This window comes from Pinus tabuliformis, chromosome 9 (assembly GCF_031772625.1).
Source record: "Pinus tabuliformis cultivar Carrire ecotype Pingquan chromosome 9, CPIR1, whole genome shotgun sequence".
NCBI classification, from domain to species: Eukaryota; Viridiplantae; Streptophyta; class Pinopsida; order Pinales; family Pinaceae; genus Pinus; species Pinus tabuliformis.
In genome coordinates this window covers 1,707,788,178-1,707,801,131 of record NC_142307.1, presented here as the reverse complement: position 1 = coordinate 1,707,801,131, position 12,954 = coordinate 1,707,788,178, and the positions used below count along the sequence as shown (strand labels likewise).

General features: G+C 39.0%; 1 protein-coding gene across 1 annotated transcript; it reads right to left on the bottom strand.

Moving 5' to 3' along the window:
• Positions 1 to 415: 415 nt before the first annotated feature.
• LOC149155488 (uncharacterized) lies at positions 416 to 1,384 on the bottom strand. The gene has a single exon (XM_089444435.1). It carries the CDS (start codon positions 1,382 to 1,384, stop codon positions 416 to 418), a length of 969 nt encoding a protein of 322 aa, XP_089300561.1.
• Between the last annotated feature and the right edge of the window lie 11,570 nt (positions 1,385 to 12,954).

The following is a 12,954-nucleotide window of genomic DNA, read 5'->3' as shown; positions in this document are numbered from 1 at the left end:
GGAGGTCTGCGCTGAGAATCTCAAAGAAATCTAGATAGAACTCTATCGACCAACCATTCGGCCCAAGGCTCTTATCTTTCTTAAAGCATTTGAGACTGGCTTCCAGTTCCCCTAGAGAGACTTCCATAGTCAAATCCCTGGCATCCTCCTATTCCACAAAGCGTGGAAAAAGCTGAGCCACTTGAATTATTTCAGCAAGGTTGACATCAGGGGGAGCTCTGTAAATCTTTTTGAAATGAGAGGATGCCAATGAAGCCAGCTGGGGGAAAGTGTTTACAGTTTGGCCTCGTTCATCCGAGAGCTGCCAGATGGAATTTATTGCTTTCCTCCCATTTGCATATTTGTGATAAAATTTAGTGTTATCGTCACCCTCTTGCAGCCAGATCGCCCTACTCCTCAATCTCCAAGCTTCTTCTCAGTCCTTTAAGATTTTCCCTCTAGCTGCATAGCAAGATGTGATTCTTTCCTTGTGTTCGATGGAGTTGTATAACCCCCCCTGATCATTTTCAAATTCTGCTATTTCACTTTCTGCCTTCCTCAGGGTTTGATCATCCTTGACCCTCTTGTTGTGTGCCCATATTTTAGAAAGCCTCTTCAGCTCGGTGAGATTGTGAGCAAAACCTTTAACTATGTTTCCTCCAACATCTGGGGGATTTCCCTTCCAAAAATTTGTGACCATGCATATATAGGAAGCATCTTTTAACCATGCAGAGTAGAATTTAAATGGACCCTTAGGCTTCCCTTGCCCACCACAGATTTCCATATATATAGGGAAATGATCAGAGATGCCTCCCGATCCCACCCATTGTCTATGATTAAGGCCATGGTCAAGCAGTCTTTCCCTGATCAGGAATCGATCAAGTCTGCGAGCTAGACTGTCATCCCCAATCCTATTATTCCTCCAGGTGGGTTGCAGCTTTGCAGAGGGGATATCTATCAAGTTGTGTGAATCCAAAGCATTCTCAAAATAATCAGATAGGGGGTCTCTCTGTGCTCGGTGTCCCCATGATTCAGAATGGCCTAAGGAGAAATTTAAATCACCTCCCATGATAAGGTATTCCTTTTGAAGAAGCTCAGAGCTCAAGAGATGATCCCAGAATTCAGGCCGATGGTGGCAAGGCCCATAAACATTGTAAAATCGAATCTCCAATCCCAGGTCAGCTATGAATAAATCTGCCCCAATATGCCCAGATCCACCCCAACAGTTGCGGAGAATAATGGTGTGTGGATTGAAGCCTAAGGCGATTCCACCAGATCTTCCATTGGCATCAAGGCCAAGAAATTTCCATCCAGGGAGCATCGATTCTAGAAGGTGAGAGATGGCTTCAGCTGTTCCTAGAGTTTCCTGTAAAAAAATGACATCTACCGGTTCTGCAGCTATCATTCTTCGAAGTGCTAGTTTTTTATTGGGCCTAGCGAGCCCTCTGCAATTGAAGGAGACTATCTTCATGGGGGGGGCTCCTTCAGGGGGGTCCGTGCTCTAAGTGCCCCATGAATGGTTGCTTGTTTGCCAGAAGCAATCTCATCTCCATCTAGGCTCTGCGCTTTGGAGAGAGACGAGGGTCGACCACGAGGAAGTTTAGGGGGGAAGGGGGAAGTAATCAGATCTAATCCAATGTGGTCCAGGGCCTGTCTTTTTTCCTTGGATCGGGTCTGATATCACGGGGAGGGAGGCCCCAACTCAGGTGCAGGAGAGATTAGGGGAGGGGGATCCGGGAGCGAAGGGGGAATGGTAGAGAAAGTAGATGAGGGGGGACTAAGGGAGCAGGACAAAGAGGTAGGGGCAGAGAGAGTCCTACCAAGCCATGAATAATGCCAGAAGCAGAAGAAACCCGGCTCCTACAGGTGGACCCCCTGCTTCCACACAATCCACCCTCCATAACCCTTGTGAATTACATCTTCGGGCAAAATATCCTCATAATGATAATCCTTGGATTGTAAAGTATCTATAATTGTAGGTATTAGAAATCCTGTAAGAGTAAAAGTACTATCGTGTTTGGGATCACACCCAATCTGTAACACTTTTTGACCACGTCTTGCTAGAGCGACTGAGATATTACAACTAGTTGTTGATTTACAACTTAGCAGTAAGGTACCTCGTATTTTACCTTCTGCTTCTGGTTGTCTCGCAATACCTTCTACAGCTTGGCTCGCAGCAGTGCCCTGGCCAACGCCAGGTCCAATGGAAGCAAGCCCTATAGATAATCCAGCAGCAATAACGGAAGCAGCAGAAATTAAGGGATCCATGGTAATCTCCTCTTACTAGAGAGCAGATGAGAAAAAATTATGGAGGGAGAGTTCTTAACCGAAGCATCCGCAGTCCCGGTAGCCACCCTAGCCCTTGTGAGAGGAGGAGAGGGTGGCCGAAGAGGTGGTCTGCCTTGCTTCTTCGGGGTCACTTACGTGGGGCTCTTCTTTACAAAAGTCGGCTCTGTTTGTACCTCTGAGTCTGCTCCAGGGGGTTGTTCCCCTGGCTTTAGTGGTGACTTTGGTGGGATCACCCTTCCAAAATCCCCTGTGCGAGCCTTTCCATTAAGAGGGAAATCCCGAAATAGGTGCCCTACCTTATGTCATCTTCTGCATCTGAAGGGAACTCCTTCATAATCCAATGTCTACTGCCGAGAGAAATTCCTCCATTGAATAGTGATGAACTCCTGTAATCCGTTAGTGGTATCCAAATGTACCAGGACATTGGAGTAGGCCATCTTCCCTGTAGTGAGGTAGGATTTGTCATGTTCTAAATAAGTGCCAAGTGCATTGCCAATACGTCTGAAGACGTCCTTAGACCAGAACTGTAATGGTAACCCGAGAAGACGGACCCAGAGGGGGCCAGCTTCAAGCCACTCTTGTTTAGGATCAAACAGGGGAGTCCATCTGTAGAGGAGCACCGACGCCTGTTCTATGTGCCAGACGGTTGAGAGCACCCAATTTGTGTGTTTGACCCTGGAAAAGCGTAGGGAAAACCATCCCTTGACAAAAGTTTGGATGAATGGAGGTTCAACCAGGTGATGACCCCATACCTCAAATGCCCATTGCTTTAGTCTTGCCACGGTATAGTTGCGTCCCCTGACACAGCCCACCAAAACCCTATCTACTGTGTCCATGGAATCACACAATTGAGTGTCCTCGGTTAGCTTAAGGAAAACCTCACAGGCCTTAGGTTTCAAACACCTCTTTTTTTATGGCCTAGTCCAATCATCAGATGAGGGTTGCTGAGAGTCAGTCGAAGGGGGGCGAGTCCCAGGGATAGTAGAGTCCGGGTTAGGCGCCGAGGTGAAGACACCAGATAAGGGAGGAATTCTGGTGAGGTTGCCAGACGGGGGAGCGGGAAAAGGCAGTGAGGGTTGATAGGCGGCAGCTTGAGTCACAAGATTGTGGGATTGAGAAATCGAGGGGGCACGAGAGCCAGCCGAGGGAGGGAAAGGGGCGAGGCCCGCTGGTAGGGTTTCACTACTAGGGTTCGGAGGATGATCCACAAACTGGAGAGTAGAGGGCGATAGAGGCTGATCCGTGAGGTCAGGCAGGGTGGGGCTGATCTCCTGGAGGGTAATAACCGAGCTTTTGGACCCCGAGATTGATGGCAGCGCTTCGACGGCCTCGGAGAGTTCACAGTCAAAGGAGAAGATGCCTGCCGGGGATGAATGAGGATGTGTCCAAATAGAGATTCCCTCCAAAGGGTCCGCTGAATAATCAACTATGTCCTCCATAACTGTCACTAAAAAACCATGCCAGCTGCCTTCGAAGTGTTGGGGAGCTCGTCGCTGTATAACCCAGAATAGTAACGAACAGGGAGGGGTAGGGGAGGCTAAAAAGGTTGAGAGGAGGTGTTAACCGTGATTGTTTTTTGGCAACGCAGAAAGGTAACAACAGAGTTGTACGGGCAAGTAAGTGCGGCGAGGTACCATAATGCTAGCTGTAAATGTGCTTCAGGGACTTGCAGAAAACCCTAAACCGTGACGAATCTCGTACAGAAACCCCCGACTCCATCTTTTCACTTTCTCTACCACTTCACAATTCTATTATGAGATATTCATATAAGTAATTGTCTTTTTATGCATGTCAGTTGCTTTTCGGAATATTGTCTCAATCTAAAAATCAACTATGGTCAATCATGTTTATTTTAGTGTTTATAATATTTATCTCAGGGTTTATATACGTTGGGTTTATAATATTAGTATCTTGGGTTTAATATTTTTCCTTTGGGTTCATAATCCCATAGGGTTTTAGCATCAATCCCTTGGGCTTATATCACTATTCTAATTATTATTGGACCATAGTTGTTATTGTGAGTTAATAATATTATTAAAATAATAATATAATAATTATGATAATACTATAATAATTATAATATAGTACTATATTAATAATACAATATGATATTAATAATACAATATAATTGTTGTTATTATTATTTTATATTATTATTATAATAATATAATACTAATTATAATATATTATTACAATAATAATATAATATAGTAATAATTACTATCACTAATATTATTATGAGTTAATATAATTATTATAATCTTAATATAATAATTATAAATATATAAATATATAAGAATATGGTTGTTATTATTTATATAGTTATTAATAATCATAAATAGTTGGTCTTTAAAAATACACATAATAATTTCTTTATCAACAATTCTAATTATTATTGAACCATGATTGTTATTATAAGTTAGTAATATTATTATAATAATATAATAATAAATATATTATATTATTATAATAATAATACAATATAATTGTTATAATTTTATATTATTATAATAATATAATGATAATATAATATTATTATTATCATTTATTATTATTACTAATATTATTATGAGTTAATATTATTATTATAATATTAATAAAATAATCATAAATATATAAATATCTAAGAGTATGGTTGTTATTATGTATGTAGTTATTAATAATCATAAATAATTGGTTTTTTAAAAAATACACATAATTCCCTTATCAAATTCTAATTATTATTGGACCATGGTTATTATTATGAATTAACATTATTATTATAATAATAAATATATTATATTATTATAATAATACAATATAATTGTTATTATTATTATTATACCTGTTATATTATTATTATAATATTAATATAATATATATAAAAGAATATGGTTATTATTATTTATATAGTTAATAATAATCATAAATAGTTGGTGTTTAAAAAAAATAAATATAATAATTATTAATATGGTTGATATAAGCATATCTGGGTATATCAACCACGTTGGAAAATGTGGTTGTATATACGCTTCATATAAATAGTTGGTGTTTAAAAAATAAACATAATAATTATTAATGTGGTTGATATAAGCCTATCGGTGTATATCAACCACATTGGCAAATGTGGTTGTGCTAGTTCATATTACGGAATATTATATGAGATATTCATATAGTATGTCAGCTGTTTTTTGGAATAATATTATTTTTATGATGATTTCACAGTCCCCAAACTTGAAGTGAAATTTAGAGACTATGTGAGAGAAAAAAATTCCAAGGAATAAACCTGAATTCCAGAATGTTGAGGATGCAAACAGACAACTGCAGCAACACTTATTGACGCAAGTCAGGCCAACTCTTGTGATACTCAATGATGTTTTGTCTAGAGCAAATTTGGATAATTTGTTATTTGAAGGGCAAGGCTACAAACCCCCTGTCACAACTCGAGATCGATCTATCATCCCCATGACAGCTTCTACTCAGCTATACGAATTTCCATTGCTAGAAAAAGGTGATGCTTTGTCGCTTTTTTGCTTTTGGGCCTTTGAACAGAGATTCATTCCAAATAATGTAAACAAACATCTAGTCAACCAGGTATGCATGTTACAGTTCTAAAATGCTTTTTCCAATGGAATATGTTATCCCATTAAGATTTCTGTTTGGTCGAGCTTAGTGATTATAGTATAGATTATCGCTCTAAATATCTTGAATTGCAAGCCATTTTACTAAAGTCACTTTAATTTAATTCTAGTTCCAAATGAATATTTCTTCAATTGTGAACAGACCAGTGTTTCAATAAAAGAGATTCTAGACACATAGGCATTAGTCCTTTAGTAGAATCCTTGGCCACATAAAGCGATGTGTTCGTCATGAATGAAGTTGAAACAAAGCTTTTGAATGTAGTTGAAAACAACCAAAATGTGTTCCATTGGTTCCGCACTTCATCTAGTCAATCAAGTATGCCTCTTACAGTATCAAAATGCTTTTCCAATGGAATATGTTATTGCACTAAGATTTATGTTTGGTCAAGCGTAGTGATTATAGTATAGACTATCACTCTAAATATCTTGAATTGCAAACAATTTTACTAAAGTCATTATGATTAAATTTTAGTTCTGAATTAATATTTCTTCTATTGTGAACAACATATCAATGTTTAAATAAAACATATTCTAGACACATAAGCATTAGTGCTCTAATAGAATCCTTTTCCACATAAAGCTACATGTTCATCATGAATTAAGTTTAAACAAAGCTTATGAATGTAGTTGAAAACAACCAAAATGTGTTTGATTGGTTCCCCACCTAGAGAATTTATACTTACGGTGGTTCATGTATATATCACAGGTGAAAGCAAAATGTAAAGGCCTGCCACTCGCTCTAAAAGTGATTGGAAACTCCTTACACGATGCACCTCGCCCGACATGGGACAGTGGAAAAAAAAAGCTTCTAAATGAGCAACTAATATCATATTATCACAAACAAAGTCTTCTTAGATGCTTGGAGACCAGTATTTATGTGTTGGATGAGGAAGCACGAGAGTGCTTCTTGGACTTGAGATCATTTCCAAAAGATAGAAAATTCTTTGTGGATGCATCGTTGGACATATGGGTTTATGTGTGAAAGCTCCAGTGGCAGGATGCTTTTGCCATGTTACTAGAATTTGCTACTAGAAATCTTTTGAATTTAACAAGCAATCTCAGGCAAGAGCCTTATCTTTTGTTTTTATTTTTCGATTTTTTTGATCTTGTCTTCCTCTATCTCATATTGTACTATCATGGTAAATGGATATTGTAGCAGTCAAGTGATCAATTATGAAAATGCTTCTAAACTGTAATTTTCTTAGCACCATATAATGTGACACTTTCCCTTGTATTTGAAATTCGTAGGAAGAGCATGCTAATGCCTAAAAAGGAAGAAAATTTGCCAGTAAAATCAAAGTTGCTCAAACACCAAGCCCTTGCCACTCAACTTATTTCCCTTCAAAGAGGTGAGTGATTTTGGCAACTTTCTTTGAAATGTAAATAGTAAATACTATATTTGGAATTGCTATTGCTTTTCTTTGTTCCTTGCTTTTCATGTTAACTAATGTATAATCAATAGGGTATATGCTATATATGTCATAAAGTTTCCCTATAGAAATGACAGTGCCTCCCCAAGGATTCATTATTCTCACTTCATTGAGAAATGGTTATTTGGAAGAATTTCTTCTGAACAATAGTTAGTAATGTATCCCAGATCATTTTCCTCTCTCCTTTTCTCTGTAGACAAAACACTTTGATTTTTCCATTTACAAGTGCAAAGAAATCAGCTTAAGAAAAGTCTTTATATATTTTTTAACATAAGTATTAAGTTCAGGATTTCACAAATAGTATTAGGTTGGTTTCCAAGATTTTCTTGAATGTCACAAATGAATTTTATCCTCACCCAATTGATTATAGTTATCTTATGTGGATGAACTGGTCACGCAAACCAATTCCTAGGTTTTTGGTAATTTTGATATGAAAAGATCTTAGAAAAGAAATGCATCGATACCATATTTTCTTCAATAACTAAAGTTCTAATGGAACTTTTCATTTCTAGTTAACTTATGTAGGTGCTATGGAAGAGGACCAATGGTGTGATATGAATTTTCGTCAAGCAAAGGCATTAGTTTTAGTTTTTTTTGCAAGCAAATACTTTCTTCCAACATTTTTGAGTGCAAAGGATCCTGGCTTGTACAAGAATGTTTCAGAAACATGCAAAATTTTCACAATCAGAAACATATCTATCTTTAAGAATATGAATATATTGTGAGACTATATATTTTTATTCATATTTAAGGAACATATTGCTATCACAATGCAGATTTCAAATTATTGTTAATAATAACACACTTATTTTGTATATAGCTTTTGTTGTGTTTTGAAATATCTCTTTAATTTTATTTGTTTTATAACATATACCACAAGAATATTGCATAAACTGAAAGTACAGAAACAATTCCCTTGTTCTTTGTTGTAGCTCAGTCCTGCACAATGAAAATATTAAAAATCTCAAAGGGCAGGGGAATAATCACAACCTCAAAAGCTCTTAATATTCATAACATTTTAAGAAAGATAGAAATACTATAACTTTTTATATGTTTTTTTTCAGAGAGAAAAAGCAGAATATATTATATTGAGATCATATAATAATCAGAGTTACATAAGAAGCAGCATTGCTAAAAGTGCCTATAAAGGGAGCAAGGGATCCCCGAGAAAAAAGAAGACATGTAGCAGATTGAGCACGATAGACATATAACAGAGAGAGCATGAAAGACATATAACAGAAAATTCCGACAAGATAGAAAAACTGTGAGGAGCAGCACTAATCCTGGGGCAAAGCACCCGAGATCAGGGAGATAATGGAGTTGAGAGGCAAGCTGAAACCCTGAAAAATACAACCGTTCCTCCATTTCCAGATATGCCAGCATGTCAGAATGAAAAGGGCGCGCCAGGTGGGGCTTTGAGAGGCCCACCACAAGAAAGCATCCTGTACAGATGAGAACGAACGAACAGGAAAACCAAAAATCAAGGAGAGCTCTGACCAGATTGCCGAGGAGGCAGCACATTGAAAGAACATGTGGAAATTTGATTCCGCAGCAACGAGGCAGAGATGGCATCTACCAGGGCCGAGCCAGCCTTTGTTCTGGAGAACATCCCAGGAGAGATTCTTGTTGTGGAAGAGAAGCCAAGCAAAGAGGATGGATTTGAGAGGACAAGGGGCTTTCCATAGCTTGACAGGGAAGATGACGGGGGGAGGAGGGAGAGCAGAAGAGAGGGCAGAGTAGATGCAACGGACAGTGATGGGATGGATGGAGGATTTTGGGGACCAGGTTAATTCATCCCTGTTGCCAAGTTGGAGGACCCCCCGATGAGTGAAATGGTTTATGAAAGAGGACCATAGGGGGCGGAGAGGAGGAGGGATGGCGAGCTGGTGTTCAGTTTTCCAGATGGGTTCCAGAGAGGACCATGAGTCTATTAGTTTGGACCAGGTGAAGATGCCCCTAGTGTGGAAGAAGGAGAGGAGGGCCGGTGGAATCATTGATTCAAGGTTGTATAAGGTAGGGTCAATGCCAATGAGAACAGATGAGCCCGAGAACAAAGTCCATTTTAGATTCTCCAAGAAAAAAGATTGGATCTTTTTGAAACTACACCAAATGGGGGAGCCATGTTTGATGCCAAGAGATGACCTTCTGATCCAGAAATCCATGTTCCTGCCCTTTTGGTACCTTTGCTTGATGAGGGCGCTCCATGGGCTGTTCCCAAAAATACCCCTGTGAAGTGATTTGCAGATGAGCGCTCTCCCAAAGAGCCGCATGTTTAAGAGGCCCCATCCCCCAAGCTTCTTCGATTTAGAGATAAGATCCAACCTCACAAGATGAAATTTTGTTTGGTAGGATCGCCCGCCCCAGAGGAAATTTGCGGCAATGGACTGCATTTTTTTGGTGACGGAGGCGGGAAGAATGAAGAGATGTCCCCAAAAAACCGCAAGTTGGGAGAGCACCGATTGAATCAAAATGAATCTGCCAGCTAGGGACAAAAGACGCAGTTCCCATTTGGAAATCTTGTTATAGAAGCGCTCAATGAGCCAGAGCCAATCCAGGCATCGGTTACCCTTAACTTTGAGGCGGAAGCCCAAATATGAGAAACCATCTTTTAGAGGGGCAAGGGAAATGCCGAACCGATCCGCAATCCATTGAGCAGAACCCGGGTTTGATTCGTTATGATAAAGCACTGTTTTCCCTTTGTTGATCATTAGACCTGTGGCAGATTGGAACTTCCGGAAGAGCACGTAGAGACAAACCCAAGTAGATTTACAGAGCATAACAAAAATAAAAATGTCATCAACAAAGAAGTTGTGGGAAAGAGAGATATCCTTACATATCTTGACCGGTTTACATCTACCTTGAGCGACAGCATGATTGATATGGGTGCTGAGAGAATTCATAACCAAAATGAATAGGAGAGGGGAGAGAGGGCATCCCTGGCGGAGCCCTCTCTCAGCCTGGAAGAAAGAAGTTGGAATACCATTAATGATTACTGAGTAGTGGACAGATTCGACGCAGGCCATAATCCAGCTGATGGCCAATGGTCTTAACCCGATTTTAGCAAGGAGGACCCTGAGGAAGCTCCAGTCAACGCAATCGAAGGCCTTTTTCAGGTCGATCTTGAGGGCCGCAGCATCAATGTTCTTGGTGCAGATAGAGAAAAGGCACTCCTGTGCCATGGCAACAGCGTCGAGGATAAGTCTATCCTTTAGGAAAGCGTGTTGCTGCTTTGTTATAAAGGAGCTGAGAGTTTTTTTCATTCTTTCTGCAATAAGCTTGGAGATAATCTTGTAGAGCGAGTTGCACAAGGATATCGGCCTGTAATCCCCAAAGGATGTAGATTTTTCTTTTTTGGGAATCAAAGCAATAAAGGTGGCCGAGAGAGCACTATTGATGCTACCAGAGTAACGAGAGGCATCCACCATGGCACAATGAAAATATTAAAAATGTTAAAGGGCAGGGGCATAATCACAGCCTCAAAAGCTCCTAATATTCCTAACATTTTAAGAAAGATGGAAATACTATAACTTCTTATATGTTATTATGAGAAAAAAATAATCTTTTATAAGCCTCTTAGGGATGTTAAAGTCACTGCCTCACAAGCTCCCAATATTCATAACATTTTAAGAAGGATGGAAATACTATAACTATTGGAAGTGTTGAAGTTTAAACCCACGCAAAGGGAGGAGTACAAGTCAACGAGAAAGACATGATAATCGTTCTAGCAGGTCCCACAAAAAATCTCACAATCAACGGAGTCTCGGTGCAACAAATTTCACAAAATTTATGTTAAGGAGTGCCCCCGGGAGTGGTTTGGACGAAACCGCTCATCTACAGATTGACGGCTCAGAATTTCCCCCACAACACTTCCTCTTCGTTTCAGAAACCACAAAGGGTGGTCCCGAGAGTTGTTTGTGGTTTTCAACGGTCTCATGCGGTTGTGTTAGTTTGTAAAACACCTCGGTCCGCATGCATCCACCTGAATTCAAACGTGCCCTGTGACTGAAGCTTAAAGGACCCATGCACATTTTTATTCTCGTTTTGTTTTGCTTGGACTCAGAAATATGATTCAGCGTCTATTATACAACATTCTCTGAAAAACTACCTCGACACAATTTTCAAAAAATCAAAGGCAGTGACATCGCAACCACTTGATTTTAGTTAATTTAATTATCACAATTTCCTTTACTTATATAGTTTCGAAAATGGGCACTTTATGTTGTCTTAATTCCCCTTTTACTTTCTTTAAGTATGATGTGATCATGATCTCAAGGATGATACTAATGTATCTCGCTTTTACATGATCACTACTAGGATGATTACTCGGAAGAGGAGTATGGTTTTGGACTTTGGTCTTGAGTAACTAGTGGTTGAGCTTGGGTTTTGATATAAGTTGGGAGCTATTTCGGTTTGTGGCTTGGAGGGTGCCTGAATAGCCCTAGGGCAAAATGACTTTTGGGTTGGCACCTTGGTAGTGGATGGCCTAGAGGGTGCCTAGAGCCCTAGCGCAGTATGGTTGTTGGGTTGGCACATTAGTCATGGAGGTACATTTGTTTATGGTTTATTGTTGCCTGTGGAGTTGCAGCCCATTTCAAGGGTAACTTGTGGTTGAAATTCATGAACCACGTGGTCTATGGCAGGGTGGAACGTGGAAAGCATGTAGCCAGTCCCTCTTTTATCCAGATAATTGTTCATGTTTCTATGTTGTGTTGATTTATATTTATGTGTCGCGTTGTTCTTGAAAACCCTAGTTAAAGGTTAGTGCCACTAATATATATTCCACTATATTATGTGTCTAAATGTGGATAATTAATTGTTAATTCTATTGTGCACACTATTAATGTGTCGTTACATGATATTTAATGCATAATTATGTGAACATATTATTCCATGGTGCATGGGTTAAATCCACTACGTTGGTTTGCTTATTGGTTATTCATTATTTGGGTTTGTAGCTAATTGTAATTGCGGCATGTGACTCTAAATTATTGTAAGAAGTCCTAATTGTTGTGTAAATCTTAATGGTTGAAGCACTTCACCAATGACTCATTAATTATACACAATTTTAATGGATTCAAGTTAGGTTTAATACCCAAGTTGCAGAATCACAAGGGCTTTGGTTGTGAGCAAGGGTTTAATATTGAAAATCAGGAATTGTGTATGCTTCCGCAGGAATAGGGTTTAATATTGAAAATCATGAATTGTGTATGCTTCCACAGGCATATTGGTGATCAGTTATGTGGTGTTGCATGGTAGGTGGTTGGGGATGTTACAAAATCCACTGAGTAGGCTTGGGCATCCTGAGTCTACAGGGGTCTCCACACCTTCTTGACATTCCACATGCATAGTATAACTTTGATCATAGATGTTGTTTCCATGTTTACTATTGTTAGTTTTGGTTCTCTAGATATAGTTTTTTGCCCACTGACAACACCTACTCTCAAGTTAGTATGTCTTGGTTTTTTTAATCCAAATGTTGCCTTAATGAATATATATGCTTAATCATGTTTGGGGAACCAAAATTTTATAGTTTTGCCTTTGGTTTGATTCCCCATATGACAAGCCAAGATATATGTTAAATCTATGTCATTTGTATCTTCTTTGATTAACAAAAAGCTTTAACTTACGAAACAAAA

Bases quoted from the DNA above. Each gene is read 5' to 3' on its own strand.
- LOC149155488 (XM_089444435.1), bottom strand. From the start codon at position 1,384: ATGATAGCTGCAGAACCGGTAGATGTCATTTTTTTACAGGAAACTCTA.